General features: G+C 39.6%; 1 protein-coding gene across 2 annotated transcripts in view; it reads right to left on the reverse strand.

Moving 5' to 3' along the window:
* The window catches only part of ABHD11 (abhydrolase domain containing 11), a 554,138-nt gene that overhangs the window by 165,858 nt on the left and 368,896 nt on the right, over nt 1–19,384 (reverse strand). For both annotated transcript variants that reach the window (XM_044054160.1, XM_044054159.1), the window contains exon 5: nt 17,820–18,001. In XM_044054160.1, coding sequence (XP_043910095.1) covers nt 17,820–18,001 — 182 coding nt within the window. The remainder of the gene's footprint in view (nt 1–17,819; nt 18,002–19,384) is intronic.

Below are 19,384 nucleotides of genomic sequence, written 5' to 3' on the forward strand. Positions count from 1 at the left end.
GCACATCCACTCATGCATGAATCGTGCCATCCCAAATAGAACCAAAATGCTCTAATCCAAAAAAAGGAAGCCAATCTGGTGGTCCCCTGCCATAAACAAACTTTACAACAAAAGGAAGAAACTTTTGCAGAAAAGAGGAAAATCCCAGGATGCAAACAACTCCCTTACTAGCCTCAGTAAGAAACTGAGATGCCTCATAAAATCCTCCAAAGCTAGTTATGAAAATAAAATTGCCAAAGATTCCAAAGACAACCACAAAGCATTCTATAACTATGTCAAGAATCTAAATGGCAATGCTCAGATCTGCTCTGAGCTAAAACAGAATGGCAATAAATATACTGATCCAAAGGATATTGCCAATATCCTGGCAGATCGATTCAGTGCCAACTTCACCCCCCCTCACCCCCTAAATGGCCCATCTCAATACCGGAAGATTGCCAAATTCCAGTAATAACGGCCACACAGGTACAAAACGCACTCTCTAAAGCCAAGAACACAGCATCCATGGGACCAGATGACATCCCGGGCTGTGTACTACATGAACTACAATATGAACTGGCACCTCACCCAAGTGTCATGTTTAATCATAGCCTCACCTCAGGTTTCGTGCCCACTGAGTGGCTCAGAGCTACAGTTATCCCAATCCACAAGGGGGGATCCACCTTGGATCCCGGAAACTACCGTCCCATCAGTCTGACAAGCCTTATCTGCAAGGCCATGGAGCGTATTATCATGGAACTTATAAACAAAGACATTGGCAACCTTCAAACACTGGACCCCACCCAGTTTGGGTTTGTGAAGGGCCGATCTTGTCTCCTGAACCTGACTGACTTATTTGAATCAGTCTCCAGAGCCATGGGCAAGGGTAAGGTGGTCCACACAGCCTATCTAGACCTTGCCAAGGCCTTTGACACCATCCCCCACTCTGGAATCATAGATAAACTTACTAAGTTGGGTATTAATCCCTATGTCACCCAATGGGTTGCTAAATGGCTCACTGATAGAACCCACACTGTAAAAGTAGCCGACTCCAAATCCAGCTCCAGACAAGTGACAAGTGGAGTACCTCAGGGTTCAGTCCTGGGGCCGCTCTTGTTTGGCATCTACTTCTCTGAAGTACAGGTCAACACTAAGGGACTCTGACTAACAAAGTTTGCAGATGACTGCAAACTGGGAGCCATTATTGAATCCCCAAATGATGTGGATACTCTACAAAAGGGCCTTACAGAAACAGATGCTTGGTGCCAGAGCCATGGGCTCAAGCTCAATGCCAAGAAATGTATTGTTACCCCTTTGGGAAAAAACATGTATCCATGAATTACCACATAGGTGGCAGTACACTAAACACAGAAAGTGTGATAAGAGACTTAGGGACACAGGTGGACAGTGGTCTCACCTTCGATAACCACATCGCCACAACAGTCAGGAAATCCTTCTATGTGGCACACCTCATCACGAAGGGCTTTTCATCCAGAAAAAAGGAGGTCATTGTCCCACTGTACTCATCCCTCATTAGACCCATTATAGAATACAACGCCCCATTTGGTATGTACCTCTCAAGACATCTGCAACAACTGGAAAGGCCTCAGAAATACCTCACTAAAAGAATCACAGGCCTAAAGCAGATGCCCTACGCTGACAACCTTAAAAAACTCCAGCTATACTCTGTCGCATATTGTCTACTCAGAGGCGATCTCTGCTTAACATACAAGGCCATGTCAAACCCAGAGCTGTTGGACATGCTACACTTAAAGAAATCCCAATCCCTCAGAGCTACACGCTCCAGGGATCTAAACCTTGTCATCACAATAAACAAAACATGCTGGAGGGATAGGTTCCTGACCCAGAGACTCCCCAGACTCTGGAATAGATTGCCCATACATGTCAAGCAGAGTGCCTCTTTGGACCTCTTCAAGAGGACCTTGATGTTTGGATGGGAGAGAGGAAATTCACCCCAGGGATCACGTCAGTCACCCTGCTAGACAGGGGTCCAGGAAAGTAAATAATGTGGGAAGAAATAGCCAGGGAATTGTTATGGCTAGGCTTGTATAGGCCCTAGGGCTGATAGCCTAGTACCAACCTATGAACCTATGAACATGAATACTGTCCAAAGCAATATTTACAGCTTTACCCCTGTACTGAAATTATGCACAGAGTACGTTCAATCTGGCAAGCTAAGTTGCTTCTTACCCATCTTATGGGTTAAGGTTGATGCTGTCCAGTTTAGTAACTTCACTTTACTGCATCCTGGACAATGATAATACTCCTGACATTTCTCATCAACAAGCAGTGATGACTGCCTTACTGTTATACACTTGGGTTCTCTTCAAAGAAACTGTCGGTGGTTCCTAAGGCACTTATTTAAATGGGGAAAGAATAGCTTTTCTGTACAAACCATGACGTTATGCAACAGAATCCTTGCAACCATCCGATTTTTTTTTTTTAATTCACTTGGCCAGATTTCTGTCATGCATATCTTCTTATAAGCTCCTGCCAAGCATTAGTCATTCACCTGGGTTCCTATCTTCCTCTACAGGGTGATATAACATTACAGCACATGCAGAAGGAACAACAGTGCCAACAAGATAGAGCCAGAGGGCATTAAAATTCAGTTCCCCTTGCAGAAATAAAAGTGCCACTTCTGACAATTTCTTCAATACATCAGTCTCTGAAATTATTCAATACTAAAAAAAAAAAACAGTATATAACCATATGGGGCAGAATGCCTTAACTCCATCATCACACGATTTGGGAGAGGTGCATTTTTTTTTTTTTTTTAATTCTGAGCAATTTCACTCACTGGAGCTTCAAAGAAAATGGACTGGCAATGGGATTTTTTCCAACACACAAAATCCATACATAGTAAAACACTACAGCATATGCTAGTTCCAGAGTTGCTTAATTTATTTTTTATGTCTTACTAACCATGTTATTCCTATACAGGGTCATTTCATTTTTAGAGAAAATGAAAATACAATGAAATACAATCAAGATAACAAAACATTCAATAAATTATATTGTACTCAAAGAATAACACAGACGACAACAACATTCAATATAAAACAGGTGAACACATGCAGATGTAAATACAGGAAAACAATAATTTGGGTATTGTTAGCAGTGCTGGAAAAAGATGACAATGTTTACAAAACTTATTTCTGAGAGAAAATAAAACAGTGTCAAGTGCATGGTTTTTGCTTATGTGAACAAATTTTTTCAGATCATATGAGGAAGAGAACAGTTGAAGGGCTTGAAACACGGAACAAGTATACTTCATTTTTGTCACTGAAAGACTGCAGAAAGTCCTTGTCAGAGAAGAGAAGAAAAGAGAAAGTTAGCATAGGCATAGCACAAGCAACAAGTGAGTTGAGAGTTAATGTATACAAGCTAGGAAGGATTAGTGAATGTGAAAACATGCCTAGAAAGTACAACGTCATGTAGTTAGAATCTTTGTTCATAGTGATAATTTGTAGTGATAAACATTGCATAGCGGACTGCTTGGGGGGACTAATACAGAAACACAATTATTTTATTTATTTATTTCCAGTTTGGTTACCGGGGAAGTCCACTGGGCCAACATGACCTGTTTACAGTGGAGGCCCGGGGGGAAAAGCTCCAAGAAAGCATTGTACAAATTCAGTTACAATAAAATACAGGAGTATACAAGATAAAATTGTAAAGAGAGTTAAAAAGTAAGAATATTCACAAGCATAGTTAGCAAATTCATAGAGAGAGGTTAAGGGTTATACAGTTTCCTTTGAGCAATGGCAGTGAAGTGTTGAGTGTGAAAGTCAGTTACATATATAAAGAGAGGAATTCTGGATATGCTTGCTTAACATGCATGTTTTTGAAGTAGAAAACTATTCACATTATTTACAAAGTTGAGTCATGTGAGCATAGCTGTAGTAATTGTTAGTAGGTTAGAGAGAGTAAAGTTAATGGAGTTATAGGGAGCTTGTGTAGGGTCATAGGTATAGGACTATGGGAGATTGTAAAGAGTTGAAGTATGAAAAGAAGGGACCCCTAGGGTATAGACTTAGAAAGGAAATTTAGTAGTATTAATTAGTGAGGAGATGGTGAAGGACAGAAAAAATATCTATGATGGAGCATAAAGAAGGCAAAAGAATGGGCAGCTTAAGGAGAGTGGGGGGGTGGAGTGGGCTAGATGAGAACACACCCCTATGTGCTGACCCAGTAATTAGGGACTTGGGGACACAATAATTTAGCCTTTGACCATCACGTGTCTATGGTAGTGAGGAAATCATTCTATGCTGTGCAACTTACAAACAAAGGTATGGCATTTAGGCCCCAGGAAATCATTGTTCCACTGCATTTGGCATTCATCAGACCTATCACTGACTAAAATGCTCCGCTGTATGTACCTAACTAGGCATATCCAACAACTGGAGCATCCATAGAGGTTCTTCACTAAAAGAATACAGGGCATAAGCAACATGTCCTATGCAGACCACATCATGGCCCTATTCCTGTATTTGGTCTCATACAGGCTGTTGAGGGGAGATCTATGCCTAGCATACGAGGTATTGACAGACCCCAGTCTGATGGACCTCCTGCATATCCGCAAAACAAACAGTACCAGAATTACCTGTTCTAAAGACTTGAACCTTGCTTTGATATAAATAAATGCAAACTGTGGGGATGTCCTGCCCGTATGGCAACCGCATGGCTCAAAAAACAAAATGCAAAAATCAAACAAAGCCAGCAGATCAGGGCAAGCTGTGTAGTTTTATTAGCTTCAAAAACAAATGGTTCTGCTACCAATTCCACTTAACACTTGAAACTTAAACTTAATTAAAATATACGATAAGAGAAAACAAACACAATGGCTCATAAAACAGATAAGCGCTTCCCCTAAGAGGAACTATAAGTTTGAAGGATTTGCAAACTGAGTAAGAACATTATCTACCTGGCAACCTGCAGTCATTGCAAGGCATACTACATGGGGAAAACTAATCAAATGCTCAAGGAACGTATCCTAAAGCACTTATCTGACATAAGAAAAAAGTTACCAGCAATGCACTTTATATGCATATTAGTATAAATGACAGTCATTCTTTCAAGTTAATGGCACTAACTAGGCTTCATGAAACCAAGAGGTGGGGATTTAGTAAACCCAACAGAAATTGAAGAGATGAAGTGGATAATGAATTTGCAATCAGATCAGTCACCAGTCATGAATGCATTTGTCCCTTTAAAACCTGCACTAAAAGGGAAAGCTCTTCAGCACTCAAAATGACAATTAAAAGGGTGTGTATGATGCTATGGTTACTAAATGCATCTGAGGGAACACTAGAAAATGAAGGTATTTAAGAGGAAGTTTCACTGGCAAACATTTACGATTTGAAAAAGGTATTAAAGGTAGTGGGTTTTTTATTTCTTATCCCACTAAAGTGTTCTAAAATATGGACCCTAAGGGGTCTGGACATCTGTCCCAACATAAGCATGGCAACTACAGGTGACCAAATAAATCAGCCAATCTGTCCCACAATTTGCAAAAAAATGAATCTGAAAAACATTGCCTGTATTACTGCTGGAAAACTCCTTAGCTTTATTCAAAGCAGTTATCCAGTTTATGAACCAATGTGTTTATTTTATATCTTATATATTTTAATTAAGTTTTCAAGTTTCAAGTGTTTTTAAGTGGAATTGGTGGCAGAACCATTTGTTTTTGGAGTTTTATATTTTGATGTGCTCTGCCTTTGGTGACATTACTTCTTTTTTTGCTAGTTTTATTAGCTTGTCTTAAAGTACGATAAACAGTCCGGTTTCAGCTCAATAAATTCACAGCCTTCTTCAGTGTTTAAAATAAAATGAGAACAGTAGTCCCTATTTATAGTGAACATACAGATTGATGTTGAAACATGATTGGTTCCTTACAAATGTTCATTCAGGCCAGGTGGAAATAAAGCCCCCAGCTTAATTATCCATTTCTTTTCTTTTGAATCCAAAAGGCTGTGCCATCCTGCTTTATTAGCCCTATTGCCCATGATTTTGTCGATAACTGTAAATCTGAATGCAGCATTAGGATGTTTAATGGTGTGTTTGTATAGTGTGTTACTGGGTTTTTTTAATTTCTTATCCCACGAAAGTGTTCTGAAATACGGACCCTAAGGGGTCTGGACATCTGTCCAACATAAAAAACATGGCAACTACAGGTGACCAAATAAATCAGCCAATTTGTCCCACAATTTGCAAAAAAAATGAATCTGAAAAACATTGCCTGTATTACACTGCTGGAAAACTCCTTAGTTTTATTCAAAGCCTTACAGTGGGTACAGTGGCTGTAAGGTACACAACCTGAAAGTAGGTCCCCAACCATGGTCCGTTGTCCAGAAACCCCTGTAGTTTGGTTGATGTGTTTGTAATGGCTCAATTGGGACTCTTTCTCCCCCTGCAAAATGAGAACAAACACCTGTCTTGTAAAAAGTAGAAAAATATTTTAATATCCAGTTTAACCTTCTTGAAGTGAAAGCTGGACAAAACAGGCTCAGGCTGTTAGTGACAAGACACTTCCCTATGGGTACATTTGATTAGGGACACGTGGCTAAAGTGAAATTTAGTTGCAGATACATATGACCATTGCAAATTCACTATGGGTACAGACAAAAAGTGCCATGCTCACAACTTCAATAACCAAGTACACAGTGGGGAAATAATGTGCAAGGCCCCAAGGACATCTAGAGGCATTAGACAGTATGGCAGGCATCAAAAGCAGGATGTCCACTGGGCAGGTCAGTGACAGTAAAAGTGCAGTGTAAATGGACAATGCATATATTAATGGCATGTAGACCATTACAACCTTTGCAGTGTTTAGGGAAATGAAAAGTTCTGTACTTACCATACCATTAGATCCACGTTTGATTTTTGTCTGTTTCAAACATATGGGTTGTTGGATCCAACTGGATCTGACCTCAGTGCTGACTTCGAAGCTTCATCAGAATCAAAGCTCTGACTCCTCCACCACCCATCATTTCCTAGGCTCTGTTTTAGATGTTCAGATTCACGTTTACCCTCCCATCTCTGTGAAATATTAAGACATTATCTAAAACGACCTGTGTTAAGAATTAACCCCCTAATTATGACACATCAAAGTTGCTGAGGAAAAGTGGCTACAGTCTTACATGACTGTGCACAGACAGAGAATAAAATCCACTCAATCATTTCAAAGCCATAGGTGACAATTTGGAAGGGGGCATGAGCTTAAAGTGGACAGAAATCAGACAACATGGCTCTAACATAAAAAGTACACAACTTTTCTATCCAATGTTGTCCATTTTTGTCCATTTCAAATGCATGGGACAGAATTGCAAGCTATCAAACTGGATGGTATTAAGGAAGGTCATTCCCAAGTATGGTGGAGCCAAATGAGGAACGCGATCTAGATTGAGTGTCGGACTTGCAGTGAGACACAAAAATGTGTTACCGTAGCCCAGGTGCCTGGGGCACAAATGTAGTTAATGAAACCTTTGCTAAATGCTGTTAAGGTAGGAACTGCACTAGCTGAATGATCTTTATGTTTACAAGAGTAAATTATTGTATACGAAAAATGGAATCAGAGCCATCTGGATAAACTAACCTTAGTAAATGCCTTTCCCAACTTTTGTTTAGAAAAAGAAATGAACAGTTGATCTTCCTTTCTAAATTCTTTTAACCTGTGGATACAGAATCTGAGCCACCTGTGAACATTGAGCATATGCAGTAAGTATTCTCCTTTATTTGAATACCTCAGAAAAAAGCACAGGCAAATGTACTGACTGATCTAAATTAAGTTTGGATGTCACCTTTGGAATAAAGGATGTGTTAGTTATAAAGGAAACTAACTCTGTGGAACACTAGATACAGATGCTTAGAAGAGGAGGCCTGTAACTTTCAAATTCACCTGGCTGATGTCACAACCACTAAGAAAATTGTTTTCCAAGTAAGGAATTTTAGATCTGCAGTGGTAGTGGGTTCAAACAGAGCCTGAATTAGAGCTTTTAGCATAATGCTGGGTTCTCTAATGGGAGGTCTCAGCAGAAAAGCCTCATTCAGGTAGGCTTTTGAAATTGTAGAGAAGCTAAAGGAATGTCTTTACGTCCAACATGAAAATTTGAAATTGGAGCCCAATGTACCCTGAGGGTGGCAAGGCTGGAACCTTTATTAAAAGGATCAGATAAAAATTCTAAGATGGATGGAACAGGTGTTGAAAATGGGTTCAGACTTTTGCAGTAGGCCCAAACTGAAAATCTCTTCCATTTACTCAGATAAATTTTTCTAGTGAATAGCTTCTGTGAACCAAAAACAATACTGACTACTGCCAGAGAATGCCTAGCATCTTTGGCTATGTTCAAACTTGGAGGAACTTATGCAGTTAACTTCATGGACTTCTGGTCTGGAAAAGGTAGCCTGGAAGGGTGAGTCAGCAGATTTGGATAACTAACATCCATGGGGATGTACTAGTAGAGGCCAAAGGTAGGGGAACTATGACTGCCGGGTCAAAATGGGGCAAAGCGGATCACCCTAGCCTTGCACTGTCTTGCCTTCTCTATGAATTTGTTCATTGGATCACAGGAGGAAAGGCATACAGGAGGCCCGGAGGCCACTTGTGGACCACAGCATCCTTCGGTGAATGTCCCTGTGGAGTGATCAGGATAAAATACCTACTGCATTTGTTGTTTAGATAAGATGCAAAGAGGTCGAAGCAAGGTTGGCCCCAGCAACTGGGAATTACATGTGTCACTGCAGGATTAAGGGACCACTTCTGAGGCATCAGAACTATTCTGCTCAATTTGTTCACAAGTACACTGGATAATCCCAGGATGTGCATTGTATCAGAAAATGTTGTGAAGGCATTGCTCATTGCCATACTCTCATGGCCTCTCGACAAAGGATAAGAATGGGTTCCTCTCTGCATGTTGATGTACGATGCCATTGACATGTTATCCATTTGTATGGAAATCACACCCTTGGGGAGGAGGTCCTGAAATGCCTGCAGATCTAGGAGGACCCGTCTTAAAGAAACTAATATGAAGACTGGCCTCTAGTGAAGAGTATGTACCTTGCACCATTCTCCCTTCAAAATGCACCTCCCCACTCTAGAAGGGAGGAGTCTGTGATCACTATTGCAACTGACGATTCTGCCTGAAAAGGATGACTGACCCTGGGTCACCCTCATGGATCTTATCCACCAAGCAATGTGTTTGCAAATCTGTGTAATTTGAATTTTCAAATGTAAAGGGTGAAGAGAGTGAGACCACTGTATTGCTGAAGTCAACTGCTGTACTCTCATGTAGAATCTGGCTAAAGGGAATATTAGTATTGTGGATGTCATGAGACAAAAGACACAGAACTAACCACAATGATGGTGATGGATGAAGCAGTACATGAAAAGCTGTAAGACAAAGTGAAAGAACTCTAGACTGGGGAAGGCTATTTGTAGTCTGGTGTCTAGGTGGCATCCTATGAACTTTATACTCTGTGTTAGAGTTAGAAATATCTGTAAATCTGCCAAAATGTCCAGAAACAACTACCAGGTCCAGGTGTTGAAACAGCAGATGCTCGATGGAAGCAGTGAAGAGCCAATCGTCGAGGTAAGGGAATACCTGGATCCCCAATAGGTGCAGGTGCACTGACAGCACCGTCTTAATCTTGATGAACACCCTGGGGCTGTGGTGAGACCAAATGGCACTGCCTGGAATGGATAGTGAATGGCTCCCAGGCAGAAATGGAGAAATCTCCTGGATTGGTTTGGTATTTTGATGTGATAGTAGGCATACAAGAGATCTGTAGAGCACATCCAATCATCCTTCAAGGAGATAAAATGGATTGCACTGTGATCATCTAGAACTTTACCTGTTTAGGTGCCTGAGATCAAAACTGGGTCCTCGGTTTTCTTTGGTATTAAAAGAATGTGAAATAGACTCTGGATTCTAACTCGTCTTGGGGACCATCTAGAAAACAATTTTTTTCAAGCAGCTTTGAAACTTCTATGGCTGCGGAGTCCCACTGACTGGGACTGGGTAAAACATTGGGGATTTTCTTCTTTTTCTGAGGTGTTGTGAAAAAGGGAATGAAATAACTTCTGTATATTATTTTTAACAGCCAGGAATCTGAAGTTATTTGTGTCAAGCTTAAGGGTGCAAAAATGGGCATTCCCTAACTCTCTTCAGAGTACAGCAGTCAGTCAACCGTTCAGGAACGCTTAAAGGCTTTCTCAGAAAATGGACCATGAAAGATTTGGTCATGTGGTCCGCCTCTGCCTCTCGACTGTTGTCCATTAAAACTGCCTTCCCCTCTGCCATGGGGAGGTCTATCACCTTGGGAGTCCTGGAAAGTACTCTAATTTGCAGAACCACATATTTTTCTCTGATCACTGGTTCCTAGAGAAAGTTCTTTGCGGGTGTAAAAGTGTACTCCAACTGCAGAGAGAGTCTTACCATCTTGTTGGCTCTGGGTGTGTGCCTAACTTTAGGTCCAAATAAAGTGGAACCATCATAAAGGGGCATTTACAAAGGATGAATTCAACCCTTCCAGACAAAGTTACAAAGACGCATCCAAGTGTGGCAGCTCATGGTGATATCACTGCCTGCTGTTCTGGCTGCACTGTCATAGCTGCATTAGAGAGTAAATGCATGGTCACATTTGAGGTGGATTGTAGGGTGGAAAGCTGGGAGTCCACTGTTTTCTGAAAAACCCCAGGCAATACAATACCCCCAAGAAGGACTTGGTGATCTCTTTGGTCAAGTCTCTCTGAAATCAGCAAAATAGTTCAGCGATCCAAGGAAAGTCACTGACAGAGGCCAGCTTCTTGAATCTGTCCATCACCCTAGATTCTCTATTAGGAGGATACAAAGAGAACTTTCTTCTGATGGTTCTTTTCTTGGTGGCTGCTGCCATCATCATAGCATCTACTGGTGGACCTTTACTCCAGTGCTTCCTGTCCTTAGGTTTAGCTAATATGGGATGGTCTGTTTTAGGGAGGGACTCCATCATATCAGGATCTTTCCATGTCCATTAAGCCATAAGGTTAGTGAGTCAATGGGATGTACCACCCAGGATGATGATGGTCCAGAACCAAGTGCTTCCAAGAATACAGACTCATCCAGAGAAAGGTCTAGGGATGACCAACCACCTCTCTGATTCATTAATTTGAGAATATCACTGAATGTGACATCTTCAGAGAGGGAGTGAGGGGAAATCTCTCATTCCTTTAAGTCAGTATCTTTGGTGAAAAACGCTGGGGAAGAATCAAAGTGATTTCGTTTGCATGTCCTTTTTCTGGGGCCACCTACTGTGATAGCAGTAGGAGATTCAGAATCAGATGGGGATCTGACAAAGCAGACTTCCACTGAAGCACTTTGTACTGACTGTCTCTATCAGACAGGATGAAGAGGACAGGAAACAGACTTCATCCATTTTGGCTGCACCCAAACCCCAGCTGAAGATGCTCCGTCTTTGGCATTTGCCAAAACCCTTAAAGGCCTCGAAGGCCAAAGCTACCACCAGCACAGAAGACTCCCTCCAAACTAACAAAGAAAGGGATTCCACAGATGATCACTGGTCCCAAAGCCAAACTCCGATACAAGCTGTTCAGAGCCAAAGCCCCAAGTGGGAGAGATGCCTCCAAGAATCTCAGTGCCAATTCACTCCTAGGAACTCGATGTTGAAGTTACGGCTCCAAGTCTCATCTCTATCCAAAGGCATCAGAGCTGAGAGAGAGAGAGAGGGAAGCAGTCGAAGACATAAGGTGCTCTGGCTCCAATTGGATCCAATAACAGTGAACCTGAAAGACGAGTCAGTATGAATTTCAGTACAGGAGAGGTAAGATGGCTAGTACTTTGTACCTTCCCAGGGGATGGCACTTGGATAACCTCCAGATGAATTTGCTCCCTCAAAAATTCCTCAATCCTACAGTTATTGAGCTCTGTGAGGGTTTGTGATGAGTGAGTGGATGACGCCACTGAAGGTCATATGTATCAACAGTATCTCCTTTCCTGAAGGAAGGGGAATGTAGCCCAGGACTCAATTGTCCTGGTGAGTATCTGGTCCATGGAGAAGCTGATCAGACCCGAGGACACATCGGATCCAATCTTAGAGGTAACCTTAGGATTGAGACCAAGTGAGGTTATTGGTTCCAGACAGCATTTTTTAGTGGATTTAGTGGGGGACTTGCTCTTTTCCCTTTTGTCCTTACATGTTCCTTTTCTTTTTCGATTTCCTGGCCGTTTCATTTTGACCTATTTTTTTTGGGAGTGGATGCCAAAAGAGGAAGGGGTAGCCCCTGTCTATGCTGGAAGGAGCCCTTTTAAAACAATTTTATCCCTTCTGCTCTGAAGGGCTCTAGCCCTAAACGCTGCACATGACTGACAGTCCATACTGAGGTGTGACGCACCTAAACAGTAAACACATTTGAAGTGTGGGTTCTGGGGTGGAAATTTGTGCTCACTCTGAGCACTTCTTGAACCTAAAGGATTCTCATACGTTGAATATCCCAAAAGGAAGGAAGTTACACACTAAGCAAAGCCACAAGATACAAGTAAATATATAATCTAGGTTTTTTTTTTTTTACAGAAACAGCTAAGAACAACAAATAAAATGGGCCCCAATTCCTTAACTAAACAAGTTAACCAGACTATACTAAATGATCACTAGACCCAAACCTTAAGTTCTACACTACAGAAAAATATAAATCTCTCATGGTAGAAGAGGAGTACCAAAAAAGAGTTGAAGGATACAGCAAGCTGTTCAAGAGTTCTTTCACACGTCCTTATTGTTCGAGTGGCAAACAAGAGCTAAGCATTTAAGGCAGAGCCTAGGGGATTATGGGTAGGGGAGGAGTCAGAGCCCTGGATCCCATGAAGCTTCAAAATTGGTGCCGAGGTTGGCTCCAATGACCCATATGTTTGAAAAGGAAGAAAACAGACAACATTGGATCACTGCATACAACACATAATAGTGCATAAGTGTGCCAATAGCATGATTTCTACCATGCAGTTGCACAATTCTAGATGTTGTCGTTAATGACATGATCATATACTTTTACAAGCACAAACGCATTACTTTCCCTGACCCATACACTTGTTTACTGAAGCAGTAGGTATGGCACTGTGTCCTTCATAATTTATCATCCACAGTATATCCATCATACTTTTTCATAACGCATCTGATTACATTTCTTTGGCATAATTTGCTCATGTTCTTCCTACATTTACTTTCTCCTACTGACCTTATGAGTTTGGTTTCTAGCAAACAGGAAAAAACTACACATTAGACTGCACTTTGAAAATACGTACAAGAACTCACGATTTCATCTGCCCAAATTGTTCTACTCATTTACATACAACATGTTTCTCCCTTCTCTAACACTGATCATTCCCATGTCCATGTCTAATATATTTCCCCTTCACACCAAGTCTTATAACTTTGCTTAACATGCATACCATGCAATTCTTTGCAACCCATGCATACTGCCTTCTCATTACACTACTGCACAAAAACTTCAGTTACACACATGCTTCTGCTTTTAACAAGACATTACTTTTTCCATCTTCCAAAATCATCAGCAGAGGACAAGGAGGTCCCGTCTCTTCATCAGGCATCTTCCTAGCATGACAATTTAAGCAGTCATGCTGTTTCCTCAAATAAAGCTTAGCAAGCATGAATTACATTAGTCTACACCATGATCAAGACTAATCAAACTAAACACACACAACTTTATTAAAAATCAAAGTTCAAGTTAGTACTGCTCATCACGTTATAAGATGCAGTCTCAGCATATTCCTAACCAAATTATTTCCAACATTATCTGATACTCCACATCTATCTTTTATATCAATGTCCAGGTTTTATTCCTCACAAATTATCTGCATTTACTGATACTCTTGATGGAATACACTGATACCCCTTGCATCAGTTTCTATACATTAAAAGTAATAACCTTATAAACCTTATATATTAAATCTACACATTCAAAGCCATGAGCATCACCTAATTAAACAATTTTGGTGTCATCCCAGTATGACCATTCTTAAAAAGATGTTTTAGATATTATAAACCTTGTGCTGTCTCCTTAAAATTCTTACACATTTTATTTACAAGATGGGCGGACTGATCATTGAATTTCAGTGACTGCCTAGGCTCCAAAAAACAAAAAAGCAACCTTATGCTCGCTAAGCAGCACTTTTGCTGTTTAGCGAGTGTAAAATAAAAAATATATATATATAAAAAAAAGAGTATGTGTTTTTATCTGTGTGAGACTGTATACAAGTACGAGAGTGAGAAAGATCAAACTATTATTTTATAGTCACTAAGCAGCACTTTTGCTGTTTACCCAGTGTAAAAAAAACATAATTCAAACAGAAAAAAGTGCGCGTGTGTGAATATGTTTCTGTCTGCATGTGTGAGGGAATGTGTGAGGGAAGGTGTGCATAAAATAAGATGCGACTGTGTGCACGCGCGTGTGTATGAGACAGACAGAGCATGAAGAAAGAGCAATCTAGCGATTCCTAGCAGCAGAAGTTAAGGTGGTCTGCGTACCCCTCCACCTAGTAATTCAACATATCTAGATAAAGCCTAAAACAAAGGAGAAACAAAGGCTCAAAATGAGAACACATTTTAAAACTCACTCTAATAAAATCAGTTGCTTGAACAACAAGATTTGTTTTAGCATGTATTTTCTGAAGCAGATGTGTGTGAGAGAGTGAGAGAAGTGAGATCGACCACTGGCAGCAGTAAAGAGGTTTGCATACCTTTGGACCTATCAGCTGAAGGAACCTGGAATAAAGCCTAAAATAAAGGGAGAGCAAAGGCTCAAAAATAGGAACAAATTTTAATTATTGCTCTTATAAAATTACAAACTCACTTAAAAGGATTTGCATCAGCATGAATTTTCTGAAGGAAAGAAAATAAAAGTCTGAAATTCAAATGTATGTTATTTAGTAACTTCAATCTCTGATGACTGGCAACAAATCAAACATTTTAGGAATAAGGAAACTTTTTTTTTAAGTGTTATATTTTGGATGTAAAATACTTCCTTCAACACCATTAACACACTACAGCAAGTTTGAAACATAAGGCGGAGGAACTATTTTACATAAAAAATATATAAAAAGCATAATATAGAAATAAAAAAAAAATAAGTAAAACTCAACAATTTTACAGACAACTCATTCTCTAAGTGCAATAATGCCCTCTAGGGTGTGTGTTACTGTGGAAATAATGCCCTTCCAGGGGTACAGAGGCCCTCTGCTGCTCAGAACACGCCTGGGCGGGTGTGATTTCCACAATCACACACACCGTGTTGGGCATTATTGCTTGCTTGAAACACACTTTGGAACATATACCATAACTATTTATCCATTCAGTTCATTTTATTGAGATTAAGCAATATTGCACATTAACTGGTAATAAATCCCCAGAAACTAACAATTACTCTTTCCATATACCTGGTCATTAGTCAGCATTACGTACAACAAAGCAGCAATTCATACTATTACAGCTGACATACATAACCTAGTAAAGTGATTAACTTATCACAATATAATTTCAACAACATCTTTACAAGAAACCCCTGGAGTTAATTCAACTCGTACCACTCCTACTAAACTATAATGCTACCCATTTACTCATTTTTTTAATTTTAACTAAATATAAACATCTTTACCTGAAAATAAATCAGTTACTTACTGCCTTGTGTTAATTCTCCAGAGAGGTTCACTGGTAGTCCACTTTTCTATAAAAATATTTATATTGGTCACATCATTTTTAAATATCAAAGGAAAGAAAAAAGCAGGTACTAGCCACCACACTGAACAGCTTCAAAACACAATTAAAAACACAAGAATGGATGTTTTTGTGTTTTAAATAAAAGTTTTGATGCTGTTCAGCCTGGTGGCTATTCCCTGCTTTTTTCTTCTTTCCCTTTGGATTTTTTTGTGAGCAGGCAGCCTTTGGTGGAGTATCTACAGTTCTTTTTTGGTTTGGCTTCATTTTTAAATATGGTTAACAGTTGATCATATATTAAGTTTACTACTTAACACTTATTTGATTACTCTTCTCCTTACACTGTAACAGTAAATAGAAAAGTAACTAAAGGGCCAATTCAGCTATAGTGGCTAAATACACATTTTACTTATTCAATATCAGAGAAGTCAAATCTACAATCCAACTTTGGTAACATATCTACATTTGCACATAACATTTTTGATGTACTTTGAGCCGATCAGTAAATAATTTTTAAACTATCAAAAGCTGCGGTGGTGCAGCGGTAGCGTTGCCGCCTCACAGCAAGAGGTTCTCCCATTCAATTCTCGGCTGGAGCGCCTTCTCTGTGGAGTCTGCATGTCCTTTCCGTGGTCGAGTGTCGTTCGAAAGACGTGTAGAATGGATGTGCCTTCGTTGAAGGTTGGGCGTCGAGCTGGCACCTCGGCACCCGTTAAAAATCTGCCAATCATTAGTGGACCGGAGTTCCGCTGTGGCGACCCCTAACCGGGAAAAAATGAAAGAAGAACATTTACTCCAAGTTCAAGGCCACATTTAGATTTATTATACACCTGATGAGCAAAACGTTCGTTATTTCATTTGCAACATGATATACTCCACACACATAGTGCAGGTCATGTCATCACATAAATCTTCCTAGTCTACCTATGCATCTGGTTTCAGAGATCATACACAAACATCTCCAATAAATCCAGGATTTCTTCCCATTTATTCTTTGTCTTGTAGTATTCAGATCACTTAGTTTAACAATTTCCCTATTTTTTGCTCCACCTGTAATTGAGCTATTCTCACAGGTAGGTGACTCTCTTATTTTTCTAATGAATTCCTCTGGATTTTCACGTCACCACATTTCTATTTCAAATGCCTTTCACGACAGCCATGAATGACACAGTAATGCTTTGGTCTCCTCCGTTTATATTCTTGTGTCACATTCTTAAAATGCACACAATACTTCCAGGTCATCTCACAGCAGTCACGTTCCACAAAAACAGGTCTTCCCACCACACATCATTTTCTCCCCAGTTGTCACAATTTTCACAATATTTGCTTTTTTTCCCCCACAACAAATTAAAAAAAAATCAATATAAATCAGCCTATGTTTCTCACACGTGGCTTCAGAGTTTAGTAGTAGTAAATGTTTTACCTGTGTTATGTATTTTGGATTAAATCTGCATTTTTTTCATTCCAACGTCCTTCATCTCTATAATTCTCTGAAATTAGCTACCTTTTCTACCAGATTTTTTTTTTCCTTAGCCCTTCAGCTAGCTTAGTGTGTTGTAGGCCACACAAACAAACTTTAAAAATGGATGGGTATCAATACTACTATAAAAACAATATACTCGACACCAATTCAGTACACAATCATCTCTTCAGTCATTTAATGATGTTTTATATCTTAATTCTAAACATGACAAGCCAAGCTTTCTATTTCTGAAGTATCCCATGCTGTGCTGTGGGGCATCTTAGAACGGAGTTTGAGCAACATGTTTTCTGCACCCTCACATCATACACAATAAAAATCATCCTCCTACAATCTGACAATTTTCCTTTGTACCCTTGCACAACATGCACTGGGTAAGCAACTGTTCAAATTCAATATACTAGGTTTAGTAAATACTGACTACCACATAAGCAGTTGTTACTTAAGTATTCATACCAGAACAAACAATGAGTATCAGATTTTAATAACAAAGAAGCTGAAATGATATTCTCTTCCCAAATTCTAGTCTTCCAACAAACCAGGAATCCATCATTTATTATCATTTTTTATTGTGGCAGTTACAGTTTAATTATAAAGAAGTTGAAATAAAGAGTCTAACCTGACATATGGTGAGTTGGCTCCAGCAAGAAAAAGTGTTGGTCCCAAATAGGTGGTACTGAACTCTGGGAAACCTATAATGTCATTCTTGTGTCTTATGATGGCATCCAGGTTCACCCTCCATATATACTGTCCATCCTGTTCCACTAGATTTGTCAGCAAGAACTGTCTCACTGTTGGTTCCTATCAGATTTTAAAGAAGCATTATTCAAACAAAAAAAAATAACAGGCCATCATTCAGTGTTACAGAAAGAAAGCCACAAAAGAAAGCTGTAACCATCAACAGCTCTGATGTTACCAAATTAAATTACTATTTTATACCTGTACATTTAATTACTTTTGACCTGTCACAGCTACTGTACTCCGCTTGCAGTGAAGATAATTTTGCTCTGACTGACTTACCTGCTGCTTAACAGCACTAACAGCTCTCAGGTCTTCAACAGCAGTTACAAGCATCTGACAAAACCTTTATAAACAGCCTTTTGGAACCTATCAAAACAGTTCTAGACTGCTCCAAAGGCAATAATTACAAAGAAGTAAGCCAGCACAATGAATATTCTGTATGTGCTCCTCTTCCATCTTTATATCAACTGCACACAGTTATATAGATATATAACATCTTAGTAGAAAATGCAAGAGATTACTCATACCCAGATTATGCATTAAAAAAATCCTGTTTAGGTACATCAAAGTACAAAAAAGATAACTTTTTAAATTAAGACTGGACTCATGAGAACTTGAAGTAAAGGTTAAAAGATAATTTTCATACACGGAAAGTAAGTGGACTGGAAATTGAACTGAAGCATAGGGGCAGTTGATTTTTTTGGTTACTTTTATTTCTGGCTATATTTTGCTGCTTTTCTGAAAGTAATTAAAATAGGGTACAGGATTTGTTTGGGAAACTGGTAAACCCAACATGTGATAAACTGATACTTCCAGAGGAAGCAGGAGGTTTATACGTCTCTGATCTAGAGTTATAGCAGGAGGTTGTACAGCTGAAGCTACTATATTGTCTATTCTAGACTTGTGATGCTCACTAGAAAATATTGAGATCAACTACAACTATGTATGAAAAGTAGAACCATTTTATTTTATGAAACCAGCTACAATAATGTTATGCATTAATAAAGGGGCCTTTTTCATGCCCATTGGTGATAATAAAGTGGGTGGCCTAGAGGAAATGGGTTTTATAACATCGGAGGGACAGAAAGACTAGATTGTTTCACTGGGAACAATTGATGTTGGACTGTAAATGGGGTAAGCAGGAGCAGGTAAAACAGAAGTATTGTTTGCAGAATTTTTATAACTGGAAAATGAAGGATTGCTTGATATAGCAAAGCATACTGTTTTGATAGTGTTGCCAGGAATATCCTTCCTAGGGCAATGTCTTACTTCTACAGACAGAGGGCGATAGTCCAATAAAATAATAAGGTGGGAATATAAGCCACTGAAATATATGAAGAATGAGGGCCGATTTATGGCAGCCTAACGTACTTTACTTGAAGGTGAGACTAATTTAACGGAAAGTGGATTTGTTTGCTTCTCAGATGTCAAAGTCATGAAGAG

Source organism: Protopterus annectens, chromosome 13.part0, assembly GCF_019279795.1.
Source record: "Protopterus annectens isolate FY-2018-M chromosome 13.part0, PAN1.0, whole genome shotgun sequence".
In the NCBI taxonomy this organism is placed as follows: Eukaryota; Metazoa; Chordata; order Ceratodontiformes; family Protopteridae; genus Protopterus; species Protopterus annectens.